General features: G+C 36.5%; 1 protein-coding gene across 4 annotated transcripts in view; it reads right to left on the bottom strand.

The window, feature by feature from the left end:
• Nucleotides 1–23,097, bottom strand: part of micu1.S (mitochondrial calcium uptake 1 S homeolog) — an 84,948-nt gene that overhangs the window by 48,961 nt on the left and 12,890 nt on the right. For 2 of the 4 annotated variants that reach the window (XM_018227564.2, XM_018227566.2), the window contains exons 3-6: nucleotides 20,229–20,391; nucleotides 17,775–17,937; nucleotides 12,983–13,026; nucleotides 1,503–1,514 (exon numbers count right to left, since the gene is read on the bottom strand). In XM_018227564.2, coding sequence (XP_018083053.1) covers nucleotides 1,503–1,514; nucleotides 12,983–13,026; nucleotides 17,775–17,937; nucleotides 20,229–20,391 — 382 coding nt within the window. The remainder of the gene's footprint in view (nucleotides 1–1,502; nucleotides 1,515–12,982; nucleotides 13,027–17,774; nucleotides 17,938–20,228; nucleotides 20,392–23,097) is intronic. The other 2 variants (XM_018227567.2, XM_018227568.2) reach the window with 1 other exon arrangement.

The following is a 23,097-nucleotide window of genomic DNA, read 5'->3' as shown; positions in this document are numbered from 1 at the left end:
CCCATACCTGTACCATGTTCTTGCTTTCACATACCTTTACATATCCATTTTAAAATATAATACAGAGATATGTTTATCTTTAGGTGCTAATATGACAAAATACGATTATAGGATTCATTATCCAGAAAGCTCGGAATTGTGGGAAGGCCTTCTCCCATAAACTCCATTATAATCCAATAATTCAAACTTTTAAAAAGCATTTCCTTTTTCTTTGTGATGCTAAAACAGTACCTTGTACTTTATCCTTATAATGAATCCTAAGTGAAGGCAAAACAAACCCATTGGGTTTAATTAATGTTTAAATGAGTAGATTTAAGGCATGTAGATACAAATTATGGAAAGATCCTTTATTCAGAAAATCTGAGGTATCCAGAAGTATTCTGGATAACAAGTCCCATACATGTTCTCTTCTTTGCACTTTATCTCACATCTCTTGTTTGTGGTTTACTTAAAATGTGTTAAGAAAGCAGGGAAGTGCTGAGACAGGAGTACAGAATGCACAATGAATAGCATGACATTGATAAAGGGGTGGGTTAGAATTTTTAATGCCCAATAAGCTTTTTTTATTTCTCTCCTAGAGTTACATTAAGACATTTAGGACCTTACATTACAGTAAAGGAAGAATAGTAATTTCTTGTTTTGTAGCAAAGCACTAGAGCATTTTCAATATTAAGTCCTTAAGAAGGCATCTAAAGACTTCTCTGCTCATTTATTATTTTAAACTTCTTAACAATGCCTTTTTATTACCATTGTTAATAAAAAAAAAAAGAGCTAATAATTTGTTATATAAAAAAGTAATAGTTTCCAAATATTACTTTCAATTTGTTCTCAGTCATTACTCTACAACTGAATCCGGAGCTTCATACCTCATGGGAAAGACTTTCTTATATATATATATATATATATATATATATATATATATATATATATATATATATATATATATATATATATATATATATATATATATATATATATATATATTTCTTAGAGCATCTTTAACTAATTTTTTTAATTAGAACTGTTGACTCCAAAATGGATACGTCTACATTTTGTGTGTGTATGTATACCTGTATATGGAAGATATCAAATATTGCTATATAGGGAATACAGTCATTTTAAGTAGGAGAATAAAAGGCCATAGCCTTGATGGATCAAACATTCATTAAACATGTCAGCACAAAAGAACATAAAAAAATATCAGTACAGATTAAAGGTTCTCTGTCCTTGCTTATTAATTTTCATGTTTAAGCTTAAGTCATGGCAATAATGCACAATTTAGTGATGTTCATTTTTGCAAAGAATTGTGGGTATGAACATGCAAATGAGAATCATGACTGTTGCAATATCCCTAGACAAGGTCTTCGGTTGCATATTAATTCAGAAAGGTGGTGTCAACTCTGTTATCGAAATGCAAGTCATCTGCCCCTTTGTGATAAAAGCACCACACTGTGGCTCAGAGCAAAATCCAGTATTAATGCACATGCTGTGTTTGTCAGTACCTGCCAGAAATCCTGAGGTTTAGGGGAAGGGTGAGGTTAGAGAGAAAGATAGAAAGACCAGGTGATGTTTGGTTATTCAAACAAAATGAAAAACGATTCCAACATTACAGAAACGAGTTATATTCGAAAGAAAGGGAACAAAGATTAAAAAACACATTTTATTATTTTCAACCTGTAAAAGAAAGCTCACATCCGTTACACAAGAAACAAACTATACAATGGATTTGATCATTCAATATTAATGATGGTGTGTTGTCTGACAGAACATTCCTTTACATTTATACATACAGGTAGGAGATATTGAATAGCTTCAGCAGACAAGATCAAAAAGCAAAAATAGCACCTTGATATTCACAACAACCAATATGGCAGGTTCTATTGATATGCAAATACGCAGATATTGAATGTTCGGTAAACAAATTATATATATATATATATATATATATATATATATATATATATATATATATATATATATATATATATATATATATATATATATACACACATGCATATATATCTCACTACTATAATTAATGTAAATTTTCAATTAAAGCGGTTGTTCCCTTTTCAACATTATTTCTATTCAGTTGTTTTCAGATAGTTCACCATAAATACTTTATTCAATTACTTTCTCTTTCCTATTTGACCATTTTTCTGATACTGCAGCTTAATTTTTCATTTTATTATTTTACTTATGTCTTTCTAAAGCCCCTGTGGGGGTGTCACTGACTCTGTAAACTGTTCTAAACCGATACCTTAGTTGATACATTTGTTATCTGCTGAGCAGATTCCATGAGATTCATGAAAGGCAGCTGTAAGAATTGATGCAATAGTTGCTAATATTCCACAGATGCTGCTGAGAAATGTATCAACTAATGTAGCAACTAAATGTATCAAATTGTAACAGTTCAGAATCTGCACCTGGATTAATGAGCTGCCAGACTGAAACATCAGAGACAGGAACATATAAAAACGTTTCAACTTCAATTCTGAAAAAACACAAATGAAACGTAAAATAAAGGGAAAAAATCCTAATTTCTAGGGAGCTGAAAACGACTGACCTGCAAAAGTGTTTGAAATTTGAGATTGAATTTAAGATAAACCATTTTACCAAAACAACATATATTTTCAGGTCAGTATCAACATTTGACTCAACATTATATATAAATGGTACTTACCAATCAACCAAGGACGGCTTTTTGTAAAAGCAAGCAGACGGATACAGTAGAATTCATGCACAATTTTTCTCCTTAAGAATATTTGAGCAAAGTCAATTTCCTTCTAATGCTTGAGGTTTTCTAGACTAGGACTGTACAACTACAGTTTAACCCTTTAATAGCTTTTTTCTAAGCCCAGCAAGTCAAATTACTCCACAGATGTCATCATATACTATTATCATTTTAATATAACCCAGCTATTAAAATAAGATTGTATTGGATAATTGCCCTCCTACATATGACAGGAGCTGAACAACACTGTTCCAGGTTAGAACAACTGCCTAACCATGCTTAACTAAAAGTAATCTTTGTCAATTTGTGAATGAAATGTAAAACATCAGAAAAATTTTCACAGCGCTTTGATAATGTAGTATGACAACTGTTTTCTCCCAAACAAAAAGAAATCGGTTATATACCTAGGGTTCCTGAAGGAAAGATTTACGGATTCTTTAGCTTCCTTATCATAGTCCCTATCATAGGACTGCTGAAACATAGCTATAAATATAGCTCAATTTATAAGGAAATGAGGAGAGCACTTAATGCTGTGGTTATCCTTTTATTGTCAACTACTTGTACACGACATGTTTCGGGCCTATATGCTCTTTATCAAGTGTAACAAAAGTTTTTGTTACACTTGATAAAGGGCATATAGGCCCGAAACATGTTTCCTGTTTCTCTGTAATAATAATAATAATAAAACAAGTACCGTGTACTTGATCCAAACTAAGTTATAATTAATCCTTATTGGAGGCAAGCCCAGCCTATTGGTTTTATTTAATTTTCTAGTAGACTTAAGGTATTTAGAGCCAAATTACAGAAAGATCCATTATCTGGCAAGCCCTAAGCATTCTGGATAACAGGTCCCATACCTGTACAATAAATAGGACTCTTGGTCAGCCAAATGTTTTATGAACTGTCTATGGCATTTTACAGCAGCCCCTCTGATAATTGCCACAATCCACAGACTGCTAGTCCAGGCCTGCCAGAAGCTCAGGAATAACCATTAAAAGATGTCAGCAGCCATTTAGGGCTTGCTATGTAAAACAGTCTTGACTAAATCTGGAACATTGGTGGTATGAAAACAATTTATTTATACAGGTACGGGATCCGTTAACTAGAAACCCATTATCCATAAAGCTCGGAATTACAGAAAGGTTGTCTCCCATAGACTCAAATAATCCAAATTTTTAAAAATAATGTCCATTTTTTCTATCATAATAAAACAGTGGCTTTTACTTGAACCAAACTAAGATACAATTAATCTTTATTGGAAGCAAAACTAGCTTATTAGGTTTATTTAATGATTTTCTAGTAGACATGTTATGACGATCCAAACTAGAGAAAGATCTGTTATTTGGAAAACCCCAGGTCCCAAGCATTCTGGATTACAGGTCCCATAACCGTACATAATTTCAGATGGATATATTTAAACAACTTGTAAGGGTATATTTTTTATGTATATTCCACTATGGCTGCAAGTCACAGCAGCTCTGTGCCACTTTCTCATTTCCCAATTTAGGTGGGTCAGTACCAAATAGTGGATCCTCAAAACATTTTCAATAGCTGCTGCACTACAAACACAGTTTAAAGGGGTGGTTCAACTTTCAGTTAACTTTTAGTATTTTATAGAATGGACAGTTCTAAGCAACTTTTCGATTGGTTGTCATTATTTATTTTTTATAGTTTTTAAATTATTTTTCCTTCTTCTGACTTTTTTCAGCTTTTAAATGGGGGTCACCTCTAAAACAAATGCTCTGTAAGGCTACAAATGTATTGTTATTGTTACTTTTTATTACTCATTTTTCCATTCAGGCCTCTCATATTCACTTTCCCGTCTCTTATTCAAATCAATGCACGGTTGCTAGGGTAATTTGGACACTAGCAACCAGATTGCTGAAATTGCAAACTGGAGAGCTGCTGAATAAAAATCTAAATAACTCAAAGACCACAAATACCAAAACATAAAAACCAATTTCAAATGGTCTCAGAATAGCACTCTCTATATCATACTAAGGGGGTTATTTATCAAGGTCCAAATTTATCTCAGTATCGGCTGCTACAAACTCCAATCTAACCCGCTCGGGTTTTTAACGCTTATTTATTATTACATTTTCCCGAAAATTTGCTTTGCGGGAAAAGCTCCGATTTTTACGATTTAAAATGCCGTGTTTTTATATACGGGCTTTTAGCCCTCTGGGTTTAATAAATTCCGAAAAATTTTTGATTTTTTTTAAGTTTGATTTTATTAAAAAAATCACAAATTTTTTCGGATTTTGGGGAATTTCGGGTATTCGGAGCTTAGTAAATAACCCCCTAAAAGTTAACTCAAATGTGAACAACCCCTTTAAGGTGGCCTTACGTGGGCTAGTCCTGCATTATATCCAACCATCTAGACACTCACATTATGTGCTAAAAAAAAGAATCTACTTGCCTTCCTAGGCAATTTTACTGCAGCCTGTGTTCTGTGTTGAGGGGGTTCTTCATCTTTCTGCATAAAGGTAATCTCTAGCCTGCCGATAATTGGTAGAATTACTCCTTTACAGGAGAGAAAATCAAGACATTTTCTTAATATGCAGGCTGATGATCCTGTGTGCCATGGGACCATGGTGTACATCATACACAGGGAATTAGATGCTACAGCACTATGGTGGTGGCTTACAGTTCTGATAACTGCTGTGGCCCAATACTAAACTACAATCTACAGACTGTGAATGCTGCTGGTTTTGAAAGATGTCATAAATGATCTGCAGTGCTGCTTTAATGCAAGGATTTTTCCTGCTGATTAACTTGTCTTGTACTGCCTAAAGGCTGTATTCCTAAACATGTTTGTATTCATTTTCAACAGTAAAGAATAAACACAAAGTACTTAAATTAGGGGGGAAAAAAACCAGCATTAATTAATAGTGTTGCTTGACCGCTCATTTACTAGTATAACGGTCATATTTATATAGGGCACTAAATCTGTGAGCTTCACTTATGCAGGGAATAATTGAATTATTAAAGTATATTTGTAAGGTGCTAAATAATATGCAATTTCTATCTATGTATTTATAAGCCTACCACTAATAGGGGCTCTTTTATCAACACTGGCCAAATTTGCCCATGGGCAGTTACACAATTTGCCCATGGGCAGTTACACATGGCAACCAATCATTGATGAGCTTTTTAAAGCCGGCTGCTAACAGAACTAAGCAATATGATTGGTTGCCATGGGTTACTGCCCATTAGCACATTTTCCTAGTGTTGATAAATGACCTTCACTATGTGCAGCCTTGATCAGTGTACATTAATTAGAATAATGAAAGCAAATTCTGCTGGTTTGCCAGGTTACTGAAAATAATTAAGAATACAAATAAATGTAACCTGACAATATTACTATGGTACCAGTATAATACACAGGGAAAATATGAAATCTAAAGGTTTTTTGTCCTTACGCACTGAATCTGTAGAAATGCGCATTAAATTGCCTCTTTACGTTTGCATATATCTCCCTCATTAAATCATCTGATTAAACAGGTAGTATACAGAAGGGGTACTAGGTTAAATCTCAAATATGCTGTACCAGGAAGTTATTTGTATAATCTTAATTAACTGCAATTCTCTAGATTCAGAGCTGCTGCTGTTTCATCATTCAAACCCAAAGTTCTTTGCTTGAGATGACATTGAGCCACAGTTCTATCTGGATAGAAATGAGAAGGTGCAACTAATTTGCTGCATTTTTAACCAGCCGGGGAGAAATGGTAGGTCGTTCCCTTAAATTCTGCCTGTGCTCTCAGTTCTATATGCAAGGTATGAGGGATACAACAAATATGGTTCAGCTATACACCCATTTCAAAAATAAAAGATCTCCTGGATATGTATATCTTAAAGTTACTTCCACTGTATTTGCTCTAAATGATTTAGACTATTTTCAAGCAGATAGTTTGTATTTTAGGCTAGCTGAAGAAGACGTGTATATCAGCACCTACCTAAACATGAGATTGTTACAAATGCTTCCCATATGCTAGAGCAGTGGCTTGGACTCCTTGGATGTTGCTCTTAGTGGCCTCAAAGCAGGTGCTTCTTTTTAAATTCAATGCTTGAAGGCAAACTTTATTTGCATAGAAACCCTGTTTACTGCCAAACAGAGTCTCCTAGAGGCTGCCAGTTCACCTAGGGGCTACCAATAGACAATGACGGCCCATATTTGCCACCCCAGGAACTTTTTGCGTGCTTGTGTTACTCTCCAACTTATATTTACAGTTGAATGTGGCTCACATGTCAAAAAAGGTTGAGGACCCCTGTGCTAGAGTAATGCTAAATGCACCAATAGAGGTAAACCCAGTCCATGAAATGACCATAGAAGCTTGAACATGAGGGGGTTTGAAATAAAAATATTGCCATTATTAAATGGCATACATTTAGTTAATGTATATTCGAAAAATGCAATAACATATCGATTGTATTCAGATTTCAGTGGTCAGTAACACATATGTAAACAAAAAGAAATCCATTAATTTGAATTATTTGGAGCCTACATTTGGAGCTGAAATATGGGGTGACACTGGCTGTTGTCACTATAGATCATTATTTCTCAATGAGCATACTATTGGGTGAATGTAATAAAAGTCGCAAAGAGCAAAACAATTGGCACAAATAAGAATGACAAGTCTCATTTCGCAATGTAATACTTTTCCTTAAACTGTTATTAAATTGCAAATTTAATTGCGCATTGCCCACTTTTAAGAAGTGCTTGAAGGTGTCGTAATCTTTTGGAGCAAACATAACTATTTCAGTAAGAAGCATTATTACATGCACAGCGCACTGGCGCTTACAATAAACTTCGCAAACCTTCTTCCACTGTCGGAAGTGGTCGCAAAACAGTTTCCGGGTTCGCAAAACCTATATTAAATTCGCACAAAGGCAAATTTGTTCGCACAGAGGAATAACTTTCGCATTGCGAATATTTTTGCTGTTACCGACTTTTATTACATTCCCCCCCTATAATTTTAAAGTATAATAAACTCAACACTTGACACAGCTCAGCAAAAAGAAAAAAAAAAGAATGAAAAGATATTCTGTTCTATATGTGTGCCCTTTTTAAGTGTGTGGGCACAAACTGCAGCAGGGACTGCTGAAACACTGTGTCAAAGCAAATTAAAGAAGGTTAATGGGGCACAGAGAGAATCCATATCACTCCATCTGCCCTGCAGCGGTTAAGAAACAGACAGTTTTAATGTAGTGCAACTACTCTGACCAATGAAAGGAAATTATACTTTCAGAGTACTGTCAAAACAATTAATACAGTTTCTCAGCTGATTAAGTATATAGCAGGTCTTTGCAGCAATGCTGTTAGAAGGATAACTGGCCAATGATAAAACCAGATATATTACATAAAAACTTTTTTAAACTGATCTAAATTGCTTTCCAGGACAAGGTTTCTTATATCCTGATCATTAAATAGAAAATAATGGTGATAATTGTGATAAGCCATATGATTAGAAGGATGTATTTACAGTATATCTTAAGTACTACAGGGCTGGCTACTGAGCATATTAAGAAACTTGAGAATAACTTTTTAAACACAAAGGGGTATATTTATCAAAGAGTAAAGTCTGAGATCACCACAGTCCGTTAGAGTGAAATTACTCTTTTCATTTCTATGGCACTTTCAAAGGCGTATTTATCAAAGGGTGAACTTTCACCCATTGATAAATACTCTTTACATTCATTTCTATGGGAATTTTAAAAGTGGCGGAATTTCACTCTAGCGTTCTCAAACTTCACTCTTTGATAAATATAACCCAAAGTGAAGCTGGCGTTAACACTGCAGGCACTTTTTTTGGAGGCAGGACTGTAACAGTACTTTCCGTCAAATCAAATATAAAAGTAGTAAAAGCATACACTATCTGGATCAGCATAAAATTATTTGACACACATGAATAGTGTGAAAGCCAACCAGTTTTTAGATTTGCAGGGCAAAACTCCTTAAACACATATAATGGCCTTGGATTCAAGATGTAGTTCATACTACACGGACTTGGAATAGTAAGCAGGTTTAGAGTACAAATAAGTATAGAGGAGGGCCTGGGGAACAGGGGGCCAAGATTGTGGGGTCTGCTTTCTCTATAGCTAACAGAAAAACCCCTCCTCCACAGCCGCTCACTTACCTACAGGTAGGAAGGGGGGACACAAGTTGGGGTGAGAGTGAACAGAGTCGGACGGGGAGTGGGCGTGGCAGGAAGTGGGCGGAAGGAGGGGGGATCAGATTGCACCGGGCCCCTCTGAAGATTTTTTTGCAAGGGGCCCCGGCATACTCTAGTTACTCCACGGAGTATAGACCAATAGCAAAGGTATAGAAAAGACAGTAGACTGCAACATGCTCCAAAGCTCTAGTTTCTGATATAATATATCCAGCACATTATTTTAACTTAAAGGAGAAATCAACCTGTGGGGGGGAAAAAACCCTACCCCCCACCCCAGGTAGCCCTCCCTCCCTCCTCCCCCCAAGCTAACTACCCCCCTGGAGAGATGCCCTATACTCCATACTTACCCCTCGGCGGAGATTCTTCCTGCGAAGTTTCACACGTCCATCTTCCGGCTCCTCGGTAAGCTGACTGAGAGATCGTCAATTTCCGTGTATTTCCGCGCATGCTCAGTTGTCACAAACCAGCAAACTACTCCAACTGTGCATGCACAGAAATGCCGATCTCTGAGCCGGAAGATGGACACGTGGAACTTCACTGGAAGAATCTGCGCCGAGGGGTAAGTATGGAGCATCTCCCCAGGGGGGTAGTGGGTTTTTTCCCCACAGGTTGATTTCTCCTTTAATAAGCAGAGGTTTAGCATTGAGCTAACCTTAGAACAGTAACACTGCTATAACAAATTCAAAAGTTCATAAAGTTTTAATACAAGGACATTTTGTGACGGGCAAACGTTACTGAATCCCCTGCAGGCCATATTAAATGGACTGTTGCACAAGGTACATATAATAAGGGGGGGAAACATTTTCATAAGCAAAGTCTAAGATGAATGCATGGATGTAGAACAGATGCATCCTAAATCTCAAATACTTTGTGACATTTAGATTTTCATATAATTAGCGATTTAAAAAAAAATTTAATTAGTTTGACTTCCAAAAAACAAAGTTTAATAGAAGCATGGCTCAGATCAATTAAAGGTCACAGATTTTAATAATACTCGAACATCAGATCATAGATCAGTGGTTCCAAAGTTGTGGGGGCTTGGAGCAGGGGCAGGACAGCGAAGTCTGAAGGTTATTTAGAGTAAATCTGGCCAAACATTATAAGATCCACTCATTGCAAGATCCTCTAGCTTGGAAACCTTGAGGATGGCAATATCGGGGTGATCCAATCATTTGACCCTCATGCCAATAGTTACATCATACTTGTCAATATGCTGGTCATAAGTAATGCATCAATGCACAGATACATTCCTCAATCCAAAATGAAAATCAAACCTGCCCAATGTTCGTCCAGATATTGGTTAAGTAAACCCTTTTGAGGGTCCTATACACTAAAAGAGAATTTGAAGAGGAATAGAATCTATCCATTATTTTTAGTTTCAAATTGATTTGAAGAGGAATAGAATCTATCCATTATGTTTAGTTTGAAAGACAGTTCGGCTGAGAACTGCAACAAAAACTTTATTGTTGTCACAGATATTCTTGGAACTGTGGCTGAATGACATATAAACCAATATTTCTTATATTTGTAACATTATAAGCAAAGCTGGGCCCTGGCCACAGGTTAGACCTTCAAGGGGAGGTTTGAAGTGCCCAGGATTATAGACCAAACAATATAGGAGTTAATGCAAGGCTACCTCTGAGGTCAGTTTGACATGTTGTTGTCAATAGAAAGAGATTTGTTAAACCAGTACTTACAAATAAACTATTTATGGGCAACAACCATCCTATTCTATACAGGAAATTTTTTCGTTCTATAGTTTTATAGGGAGCCATGAATGGTCAGTTTATCTTCCTGTGTCAGAACCAACACCATTGTATTCTACAGAGGTTATTTGTTATCTGCAGTGTAAAGTGCCTTTTTACGCTACTCAACTGAAAAGATAGCCCCCATGGCTACAACACACATTTGTGCAGGGTAACAGTACATTTAAGTAAATGCATGTTTAATTTCTTGGCATTACTGGTTCTTTAAACCATTGAGGGTAGTAAAGTCATTGATTTCCAATCACAATGGTTCAACTAAACTTCAATAAGGTGTTGGATGAAACTCACAGATGTGTAAAAGTGTGATATAGTCACAATGGTACCATGATTTTGATTGAGGCAGGTGTTAATCATTCAATGTACATGACCATAAGGGTTAGAAGGGCTAACTCCTCAGGACTAGACTCAGCAGTCTACATCTCATGGAAAAGGGACACTGCTTTGAGGACAACAATATGAACCATTTAAGTGGAAAAACCATCCCTGAACAGAGGAGGGGCATACAACAATGCTAGTCATCAACGTACAATTCTGCGTTGACATCCTTACCCTGATGGCTTCACAACAATTTAAACTTCCAGTCCACTGAAAGATTAACACCTGCTTCAATGAAAATCATGGTACTATTGTGACTCACACTTTCACACCACCCTCAAGGGTTTAAATGCCGGGGAATTCCCTACCACTTCAGTTGAACTAAAGAAGCCACTTGGATGAGTGGTGAAACATTTTCAAGAAAAACTCTAAATGTCCAGTTGCCTTTGAATTAATTCTACTAGATACTGTATAAACACACACATACACAAAATATTCATTATGATCAGATGCAATTCTAGGATCTCTGTTAAATCACTATTTATACAGATATGGGATCCACTATTTGAAAAAAAAACTGTTATCCATTGCAGAAATAGAGCAATGTTATTTCCCACAGTGCCCTATTTAAACAAACATGTTCTCATTTTTGCCTAATTTGCCGTTTCTCTTTAATAAGACATTACTCTTTACTTGATGTAACTAAGCTGCATAAACCCATGTCAATGTCATAAGAATCCTAGTTTTTTTTTTTTTGTTACCAAAAAAACAAAAACACCAAAGCTAACCCTAATGCCAAGTGAAAAGAAATTACTGATGAAGGAAGTCGTAGCTAAATGTTAAATAAAAAAAGAATGAGTAGTTCACACCTCAGACAAACTGCCGGAGGGGCACCACCATGGTGTCTCTCTATGTAGCACAGTATGAACTGTTCATCTTAGAGTCCTGATATGTTTCCCTGTCTGTATTCTGCCTTCCCTATGCTCCCTGTGTGTGCCATACTCTGCCTTCCCTTTGAACCCTGTGGGTGCCATACTCTGCCTGCCCTATACTCCCTGTGGGTGCCATACTCTGCCTGCCCTATACTCCCTGTGTGTGTATGGCACTCTGCCTTCCCTATGCTCCCTGTGTGCACGCTATACTCTGCCTGTCCTATGTTCCTTGTGTGTGCCATACTCTGCCTGTCGAATGCTCCCTGTGTATGCCATACTCTGCGTGCCGTATGCCACCATGTGTGTGCCAAACTCTGTCTGTGGGACGTGAGCCTGGTAGGGTTTATTAGTTTGTTATTGGTTTTGTTGTTTGGGGCCCCTAACTCCACAGAGGAGGAGGAGGCATATGGATTTAAGGGTATGTTTTAATATGACTTAAATGTTTCATATGACTGATGAGTGATATCCCTGCAGTGAGCACCAACCATTTGGTTTTTGTGATGTGTTACCACCATTAATGTGGACATGGTCTTAAAAGCTCTTGTGGTAACATGGGTGTGGTTTAAAGCGAGTGTTTTAAAAACAGGGAGTAGTCAACACTGGATTCCATTATTGGCCCTCCACCACATAGGCCAGAATGAATTCTGGCCCTTGGTACCACATACGTTGGACAGCACAGCACCTGCTGGTTAACAAAATCAACCTAGTAAAAAAGCAGCCTAGTCTATCAGCATTTGTAATTTATTCAGTATTTTGGTGCACATAAGCCCAAAGACATTCATAAGATTCCTTTCATAGGACTCATAGGAAAATAATCACAATGTTTGAAAGCCTTTAGTCATACAGGGAGATGTATAATTATTACACATAGCCCACTAGGAAATATTTCAAGGTTTCCTATGGTGCACAATTACTTGCCACATTTCAAGAAAGTTACAAGTACCAGTTACTTATTATGACATGCCGAAAATTGGCTTTTATATTAAAATCAAGACATGATGAGCCTCTTTTTTATTGTACACACTCAAGAAATGAAAATTTTATAAAATTTTTTACTCTTACCTTGCCATCATATCGCTTTACAATAAACTGATCCAAGCCCAAATCTGTAAAACACAAAATTATAAAGTATTTAGATTGTAGTATAATCAGACTTTCAAAATGACTGAATTCTAAAGATTCTAAAGATGCGACATGCAAATGTTCAGTGTGCTTTGGACGGCCGTTGGGAAGCTAAGCTTAGGAGGTTGTCACAAATCATCAAGCACAAAAAGAGGTTTGTCTGTCATATAAGCTGATGCTACAGGGTTGATTATTTATTATATGATATGTATTCACACATTTGGTCAGTAACTGACTGACAGTAAGTGATAGCAGCACAGAGCATGTGCAATCAGCAGAAAAGAAGATGGGGAGCTACAGGATCATCTTTGGAAGCACAGATCTTTACTGCTTAAGGTTACTTTGGGCTGGTACAGAAGACCAAAACATAATGCACTAAATTTCTGCCCTACTTCTTTAGTTAAGCTTTCATTTTCTTTTTTAGTATGCAGTCACCTGCCTGGCCAATATCTCATTGCCAAAGCAAGTGATGATGCTGGTCACCACTTTGCTTCAAGAATAGCCTGTACCCTTCTGAGAAGGCTTTCCACTATATTTTGGAACATTGTTCGTAGAATTTCCCACCAATCAGCAACAACAGCATCAGAGATAGCTGGCACTGATATTGGGGATGTGCATGCAGTGAAATTCCCCCTTTATATACTTGCACTGACTGCTGTGGATACTCTTTCTACACGGTCGCTGGCTGCTCAACAGGGAAACAAACAAAGCTGCTTGAGTTTTGGAAAGTAAGGTGGGGGGCTCCCCCTGCTGTTTGGCTGCAGAGGAGCATCTGAAATGTCCTATCCACAGCAGTCCACAGCAGTCAGAGCAAGTAAATTAAGGGGAATTTCACTGCATACAGTCAGGTTTCTTAAGAAAATGGTAGACATTTTTTAATTAAAGTATATTGGAGATAGGTTTCTTTTTCGTTAAAGAAAGTAAAAATGGGTTTTTATTTATTTTTTGCCTTTACATTCCCTTTAACATTAACAGAGTAAAATTATTCTGAATACATAAAAAGTATAAAGTGTTTAGTAGCACAATTAATTAAAAGTCATAGTACTAAGTACCTGAGAGCTGCAATTTGGTTGACAGATGGTCAGATTAGCTAAGAGACAGTCAGATGAGAACACACAGAAACCAAACATTGTGTAAATTATAGACTATGGGCACACAGGCTGAAGGCTTTGGCTGTTGTCAATGTAATTCTCCTACCGCACACCTGTAGTTCACCAATATGTTGTCAGACTGCGTATTTTTGCAGGCTGAGAGAAGCAGATCTGCTTAGAGCCCCTGCTCCTTGGTTTGAATTTAATCATCCTCTGTGCAGTCAGATACATTGCAGCTAAATCGGAGGTTAGGCCGGAGAAGTCTCCTTTCGCGTATTTGGGCTGACTTCAGCTTATGCTCCACTGTTCCTTTAAGGCTGTGGTCTGTTGGCACAGAGGCTGAAGGGCTAAGCTCTAAGTTGTGCATTTGTGCATGCACACACACATTTTGAACAAAATGTGGTGCACATAAGGGATTTTGTGCGAAAACAGGTTTAAAATGTGCAAATATTTTTTTTGCGTGCAAAGCCAAAAGGGAATTAGAAGAAGCATTGGTTACAATCTCATCAGAATTCAGCATTGCCTCATTTAGCGCAGCAACTGGATTAATGAACAATTGTTTTATAATTTAGTAAATAAATATAATAACTGAATAAATAATAAAAAGTCACTGAAAAGTCAGTCCAGAAAAGTAAAAGCATCTTTCATAATGGCAGAAAAATAAAATTATACTGCCATATTAAGACTAATCTAGTCATTTGCAAACAGAACGTTAGCAAACAAATAATTACTGTACAGAAATAAATGTTTTGAGCTTCAGGTGTGCAAAAGCATCTGCCCAATTACTACTTTCACATCATATGGATTACAAAATATAATTATGTATTATGCCTCTAAAATCAGTTTGAAAGAAGTTATAGTTTGCCATTTAAATTATTTTACATTAGAGCTATATATTTTCATTGTAGAGAATTGATGAATATGTATAACAAACACATTGTGCTTGCATTTACTTACAGTATAACACACACTAAAACGGAAACATATTAAAGGGAAATATTATTTGCGAAGGCAGCAAAACACTTAGGGGATGATTTATCAAAATCCAAAAATATCTGATTTATTTCTGAAATTTACTCTGACCAAATCCGCACGGGTTATTTCCCCTTATTTATAAATACATTTTCCCAGAAATTTCCTATGAAAAAAATAATAAATTGTGAAAAATTCGCATCGTACAAATATTTCGGATTTCCACCCGAAAAGTCCAAAATCTGCGGATTATTGCACGAAACCCAGCACAGATCATGATATCTTTGGGACTTCTGCAATAAATAAACCCCTTATAAATCACCCGTGTGCCACTGCCCTAAGTGCAAGGGCACACACAAAGGATCTTCCCCTTCCCTCTGCCTGAGTTTTGTAGGTGGGTCGAAGAAAGCAGATCCACTTCCTGTAGCTACAGGAAGTAGTGCACTACAGCAAGTCCGCTTTACTCTGACTGTGTATAAAACACAAGCAGAGGAAAGTGGAGATTCCATTGTTTGTACCCTTGCCCTAAAGGTTTGTTGCAGATTCTGAACACTGAAACCTACTGATGTGAGGTAGCAGCTTTCAGCGATTATATACATGAGCCTTTGACCTTCACTTTTACAATTCCTAGTACCAGGTATTTTTACCATTTTATACCAGCACTCTCTGATGGTGAACTACAAATTTTGTAGGTAGGCTTCAGCACTGAACACAGAAACCAATGTAAGGTGGCAACTTTCAGCAATTATACATGAGCCTTGGACCTTCATTTTTGGGAGCAGAGAAATAAATCTCCTAGTATTTTTTTATTTTATACCAGCACACTCTGATAGTGAACTACTAATCTGTGTTAACAGGGCAAATATTGTGACCGAGGGTTTGCTTGATTTCCCAGACTAAAATGAAGGGCAGGAAAATGGGAGTAAGCAAAGAAATACAATTGTGGTTTTGTATAATCAGTTTCTGGATGATGGTAAATTAAAAGGGAAGAAACAGAGTAATGAAATATAATTAGGATACAGCTATTACCCTGTAAGAGCTTCTTTTTAGGAAGTCTAAAATATAATGATGGGCATTACCAAAACATGTTTAAGTATAGCAGTACACCACTAAAAGATATACAGATAATAGACTTTTATAATTATATCAGATACAGGAAGCTTCATTGAGAGTCTTCTAGATTCATTTAGGACCTGGATGCATTTGGAAGCACATTTAGTGCCAGCTATTTATTTGCCGTATCCCTTTTATGGTTCCTCCAGGAGAATCGTTCACACTTCCCACTCCTTTTTATAAAGGACTTTATCCATAAAGAGTTTTTATGTCAAGTCAACAATACAAGTGTATAATTCAGAGTAATCAGAAAGGGAAGAGCTGGTAAAGAGTAGCTGTAGCAGAACTGATGTTTTTCTGCTGTAGCTGTGTCAAAACATCAAACAGTGTGGTCCCAGACATAATCGCAGGCTGTCACTTGAGAACAATAACCCCATGTTACATAACCACTGAGCTTTCCACTGGAAGCTCAATAAAGGCAAACAAACAAGTCTGCTCTCACAGTTTAAGCACAATATCTAACTACAGGGAGTATTATAAGGCCACTGTTGAAACCTAAGCTTGTATGTGTCACACTTGCATCCCTACATTATAGTTTGACAGGGAAGAGACTACATTAAGAACATACAAAAAAAAAAAAAAAAAAAAAAACCCACACAACTTCTATTTTCCTTCCATCTAACATAAATCTGTATATAAAAAAACAAGTAAGATGACCTTGTTACCAGGGTTCTTTAAAAAAAAAAAATTGTGATCTAAAAGGAAACAGCTTAATGTTTATAGACATCACTCATTCTTTGTTTTATATGTTTCATGATGCTAAACCTCTACATTACAGTTTGACAGAGGGGAAGTCGGATAACAGATAAACAACAGAAAATGCAGCTTCGGTTCAGTTAAGATTTTAGACATTTGCCTTCCGTCTGTCATAAATAATAGTCTGAGATAAATGATGTGAATGATGTAATCTGTGTTGCTACTAAAAATAAATAAACAGTAATGTTTTTAACTAGGAATAAGCTTATAAGTGATTTTAGTATAACCCATCTAAAGCAAGTCAGTTACCTGTGTAGGCACAGCTCACTAAGGGAACCCTGGATTTAGTGGGCCCTGCACTTTGCACCTTGTATGCAATTTAGTAAGCACCTTTAAGATTTTTAATTTGGGTTTCTGTCAGGAGCGTCGCAGAGCGACCCTGTTCCCGACGACGGCGAATCCAAGATGTCAGCCCCCATGGATTCGGTAGCCGGCGTGTTGACATCAGCGCACAAACGTGTGAAGTCACAACGCCACGGTTTGCCACCAAATTCAAGATAAAACTTGACTACGCTTATGCCTGACCCCTTTCTGGATACCGCAAACTTGGACTTTTACCCTAAGCTTCCTCCTTGGTCTGGACTTCTCCCGTTGGGAGCCCCCTTAAAGTTTTGAATCTCTCTTCTAGCCTCTTATCCTATCTGCAACTTTGCTTAAACCTCATTTGTACAACATGTCCCTCCACATGTCCATCCAACACAGAGCAAGGAACAGAAAGCAAGGATTGTGGACCCCCAATAATATTGAGGTAGTGTATATACACTATAGTTCAACATGATATTCACACAAATAAAACTTACTTTCTGGTTGTTTCTCATTTGGTGTTATTGACCTTACAAAATCTTGAGGTGTCATGAATACTTCAGACTCCCCTGATTCGTGAATCACTTTCAGAGTTGCAAAGTATCTGAAGATTTTGTCTGGAGTAGAATAAGCTCGAATTCTGTTCTCATATTCCATCACCTAGAATTATAAGAGCGAGAGAAATGAAACAAAGAAAGACAGACAATTTAGATCAAGAGCAATTGTCGATCTCTTTTCACCATTCCCAGACATGGAATTGATAAAACTGCTTTAAAAAAAAAAAAGTCAACCTACATCTACGGGAATGAAGTAATCTGCAATTTAGAACTGATAATAGCGAGATAGTAGATAATGCCATGTTTGGGAACAAGGAGTGTACCTGCATCTCACTAGATTGTTTTCAAGCTTTGAGATGCTCTTGCCAGTGTTTTGTTTGGGTATTTTATATATAAAAAAAAAAAATTAAAACAACACTATTATGTGTAAATTATGTCTGTATGTATGTTGGGTTTATGTCATAATAAACAGAAATATTAAGCACAATAACATGTAACTTTAAATTATAATGTACATTGCTTGTGCTTTACTAAACACGTTTTTAGTTAAAATCAACTGAAGGTAAAAGGCTGCACAGTTTATAAAATACAAAAGGCATAATACAAAAGTTTACCATGCTGTACCAAACCCTTCATTCTCAAGATATGCAGCAGCTTTACTATTCTATTTTAGCCCTTTAGTCCATTAACAGCAAAGAGCAAGATATTAGCAGACTGAAAGATACCACCATAGTTTCTACATAATAAATTGTTTACCTTTCAATTAACTGTTAGTATGATGTATAGAGTGATATTCTGAGACATTTTTCAATTGGTTTCCATTTTTTATTATTTGTGGTTTTTTAATCCACAAAAACTACCCTAGCAACCATGCATTGATTTGAATAAGAGATTGTAATATGAATAGGAGAGGGGCTGAGTAGAATGATGAGTAATAAAGAGTAGCAATAACAATAAATTTGTTGCCTTACAGAGCATTTGTTTTTTAGACGGGGTCAGTGACCAGCAGTTGAAAACTGGAAAGAGTCATACGGAGAAGGCATATAATTCAGAAACTACATAAAATAAAAACCAACTAAAAAGTTGCTTAGTTATATAACATACAAAAAGTTAACTTAAAGATGAACCACTCCTTTAAAAATCTAAACTAAGCAAAATTAAATAAACATCTAACTTGAGAATACTTGTGAAGCCACTTGTTAAGAAAATTAATTCTTTGGTTAAGGTCTCAAGGAATTTCTTTAGAAATGTTTCTTCAAGTACTTTTTTGCCAATCAAAACTGTGCAATCTTTTCTTACAGTCTTCTCACTTATATAACTCTTCATTAAAAGCTAAAAAAAGCTTATCCGCTGCTGTTCCACTGGAAATTGCCTGAACAGAAATGAGTCTTGTTATACCCCAACAGCCTTTAATATTTTTAAACAGAAAGGGGAATGTTTCAGTTCACATCTCTTATAGGAAATTTCAATGATGAATAAACTGTGTGCCGATCGATGCCCTACTGCTACCGACAGATTTTCTAATAAGATCTGTTAGAAATGCCTCATATTTTTATCACAGTCAATATTCAGGTCTCATTTGCAATAATCGCTGGAAAGTAATTCTGAGAAGAAAGATCAAGGAAGGAGTCCGCTCATGCCTCACCAGACTTTCATTCACACTAGTAGGTCTTAGACAAAAGTGAAGGATGATTCTCCTGACAAAATTACTTACATTTATTACTCAAACCACAAAATTAATTTAATAAGGCAAAATAACTGTATGGCACACTGCAACCTCATAAAGCATTATTCTGTCAACTAGCCTCATTTATGGCTGCAGAGCACAAAGTGCCATTTTCAAATGAAAGTCGCCAGGTTTTTTGGCCAGAATTCAAACACCACTGTGGCCATGGATGAAGTATTTTGAGGGTTTACATTTTCTTTAAAACAATATGCTGCATTTTTCTGCATTTAAAAGAAATGCATGTTGAATTGACTAAAATGCCCTTACTGGTGTTAAGATGCATATGAGCAAAATCTTATGACTCTCTGCCTAGAACACCAAACATATTATGATCTCTCAGAACTGGGCAGCTGATAAATGAACCATAACATCAGACTAGCTGAAGCCTACCTTATCAATACAGCACATTGTTCCCACGTTGGACCATATGCTCTGAATATCGGTCATTCTCACGTACAAATTAGACTTCCATATACTTACATGGGATCTATAGACCCACTACAGCGATACTATATTTTCTTTCTTGTAAATCACCCCCCTCTCGAAAATCACATTAAACAGCCCGATATTACAAAGTCCAATCTTGCCGTGACCCTTCAGTATGAAAGTTTGTTTAATTTCAGTTTGGATTCCTTAACATATATAAATGTATCAAAAGTGTGAAATACCTTCCGGTCCCTAAAGCCAACACGTTTTTTCTTCTTTCCTTCTTGCTGTTGCTCTTCATCACTTGACTCCACAGCCTGATCTGTATCTTCTGGTTCCTTCTCCTTTTCACTGCTTTCTTCTCTCATGTTGTGTTTTACAGAAGACTGAGCTTCAGCATTAGCTCTGAAAGAAAGCCAAATGAATAACAAATAAAGCCAAATGTTAAGCAAGAGTAGCTATTAGGAAAGTAGCTTGTTCGAAAAGAAGCATTTTTTCCTGACGTGCTTTCCAACAGTTTCTAATTGTGTGGATGCCGACACTTTTGTAGTTTGCCACTGATGGGACAAAAGACATAATACCGGATACAGGTATGGGATCAGTTATCCAGAAAGCTCCTAATTACAGAAGGGCCGCCTCCCAACGACTTCATTTTATCCATATCCAAATGTTTTCTCTGAAATAATAAAACAGTGCCTTGTACATTATCAAACTAAGATATTATTAATCCTTATTGGAAGCAAAACTAGCCTATTGGTTTTATTTAATGTTTACATGTTTTTATAGTAGACTTAAGCTAAGAAGATCCAAATTATGGAAAGATCCATTATCTGGAATACCCCAGATGCCAAGCATTCTGGATACCATGTATATATAACTACTGGTAAGGTCTCATAAGGCAGAACAACTCACTGTTAAACTAAACATTGAGGCATTATTTATTAAAATCCAATTTTTTCTGGTCCGACTTTTAAAAGTGGGAAATTTAACTCCCATGGTGTTAAAAGTCCAAACAAAAAAGTAATCTAACTCATCAGACCTGCCGAGTTCATGTAGAAATCAATGGCAGATGTCCCGTTGATCTCCTGATCTGCGCTGGGTTTGTTCAATAATCCGAAGATTTTGTGGCTTCAGGCATCAAATCCGAAAAATTCGGATTGGCTGCATAACCCATTTGTAGTGCCTGTACAGGTATGAGAACCATTATCAAGAATACTCTGGACCTGGGGTTTTCAGGGTAAGGGATATTTCCATAATTTGGATCCCCATACCTTAAGTCTACTAAAAAATAATTTCTAGTAAGGATTAATCATATCTTAGTTGAGATCAAGTACAAGGTACTCTTTCATTATTACAGAGAAAAAGGAAACCTATAGCAGTAGTGTTTCTGAAGCAAACACATCAGTTTTACCAGTGCAGGGCAACACTTCATTATATTTTTATTACTTTAAAACACTTTCATTTTTGATGTTACAGTTCCTTTAAACCATTAAATTCTGTGCCAATGTTATTGGCTACAGACCTGCTAAGATTTGAGATGTTCATGATCAGTCACCCCTTTGTGGTTCAAAGTTGGGTAGCTCATCTTGATTGGCTTCCTGGCTGCTCACCTACAAAAGGATTTTATGCCCCCCATTCTGTTCAAGAGCTCCGCAGACATCTTTGTATGATATCATCATTTAAATATAATTTGGCCCCCAGATATGTTGTATGTCACATGTCAAATGTATGTCAAATTCATCAACTGTATTGAAAAAGTTGTACAGCAGACAGGTTTTTTGAGCTTATTTATTAATACACTTTCCTGAAAATTTTGTTTGCAGGGAAAAAAATGAAAAATCAGATTTTCCCGTTTGTTTCGGATTTTCCATCCGATTTTCACGATTTTTTCACCGGAAAACTCAGAAAACTTCGGGGTATTGCCAAAAACCCAGCGCAAATCAAAAAATCATTGGGACTTCTCCCATTGACTTATATGCAACCTCAACAGGTCTGAGATGCCGGGCTTTCAGATTCTGACTTTTCCATCCTCGGGGTTTAATAAATTCCGAGAAATGTGTGATTTTTTTTTAAAAGTCGGAATTTTATAAAAAAAAAAATCATTCGTGATTTTTGCATTCGGAGTTTAGTAAATAACTCCCTATGTATTTGCTTACTGATGAGGGATAAAAAATAAAATAAAAACTCAGCCAGCAAAAATATGGTTCTTACCAACAGGGCCTTGTTCATTTCACACCATGTATAGCTCATAAATTCTTAGGGGTTTAAAAGTGCAAAGTAGACCATGGCATAAGTGCTACTGTCTGAGGACATAGAGACAATATTGGGTTGCCACATTTGCACTGGCAACGCTCTCTAGAAGGTATCGTTACATTATGAACAGGTATATCCAAATAAAGCAACTCTTATGAAGTCTCAAATTATGGAAAGCTGCCAGAGCAAGTTACACAGAAGACAACGTCTGTTTATGCCAGGTTTTAAAGAAGGAGGCACACACAGCCATTTAATGTATTTCCTTTGGCAGCAAAGACTGTTTTCTCTGGGAGTCCAAAAACTGCTATACACAAATCATGCTACAAAAATAGAAAGAGAACAGAAAGCAGCAGGCACAGACAGCATACTTTGAAGTATACATTAAGGTTTAAGATACTCCAGAAAAAAATTTAATTAGGTTTGAAGAAAAGCAGTTAAATACGAGTGGAACATCGATCATCTTTCAAAAAAAGTGACGTACTAAATTCCCCCTTGCATACCCTCATGAATTAACCTCTATATAAGGGTACTGGGTGGTTAAATATGAGTTTAATAGCCCTGTTGGTCAGGTCTGGCAAAGTTGTCCAAAACCATCTCACTTCCCACCATATTGATGTCCTCTGACCCTCTTAACACATCGCGTTTTCTCTCTCAGCAACATTTGTGTTCACACTGACTGGATTTAGACCAGAAAAAAAAAAAACTGTCTCAGTCGCATTGGGCTTGAAGGTGTAAATGTAAATGGTAAAAATGTATACTATACTAGGTTGATTAATTCATATTTTTACAGTATAGAAACTAGTGCATTCCAAATCAGAACTGATGAATAATCAGGGTTGTAGCACTGGCTTCTATGAG

The sequence above is a fragment of the Xenopus laevis genome, chromosome 7S, assembly GCF_017654675.1.
Source record: "Xenopus laevis strain J_2021 chromosome 7S, Xenopus_laevis_v10.1, whole genome shotgun sequence".
NCBI classification, from domain to species: Eukaryota; Metazoa; Chordata; class Amphibia; order Anura; family Pipidae; genus Xenopus; species Xenopus laevis.
The sequence above is the reverse complement of the archived record's forward strand: the minus strand, read 5'-3'. Positions and strand labels throughout refer to the sequence as shown.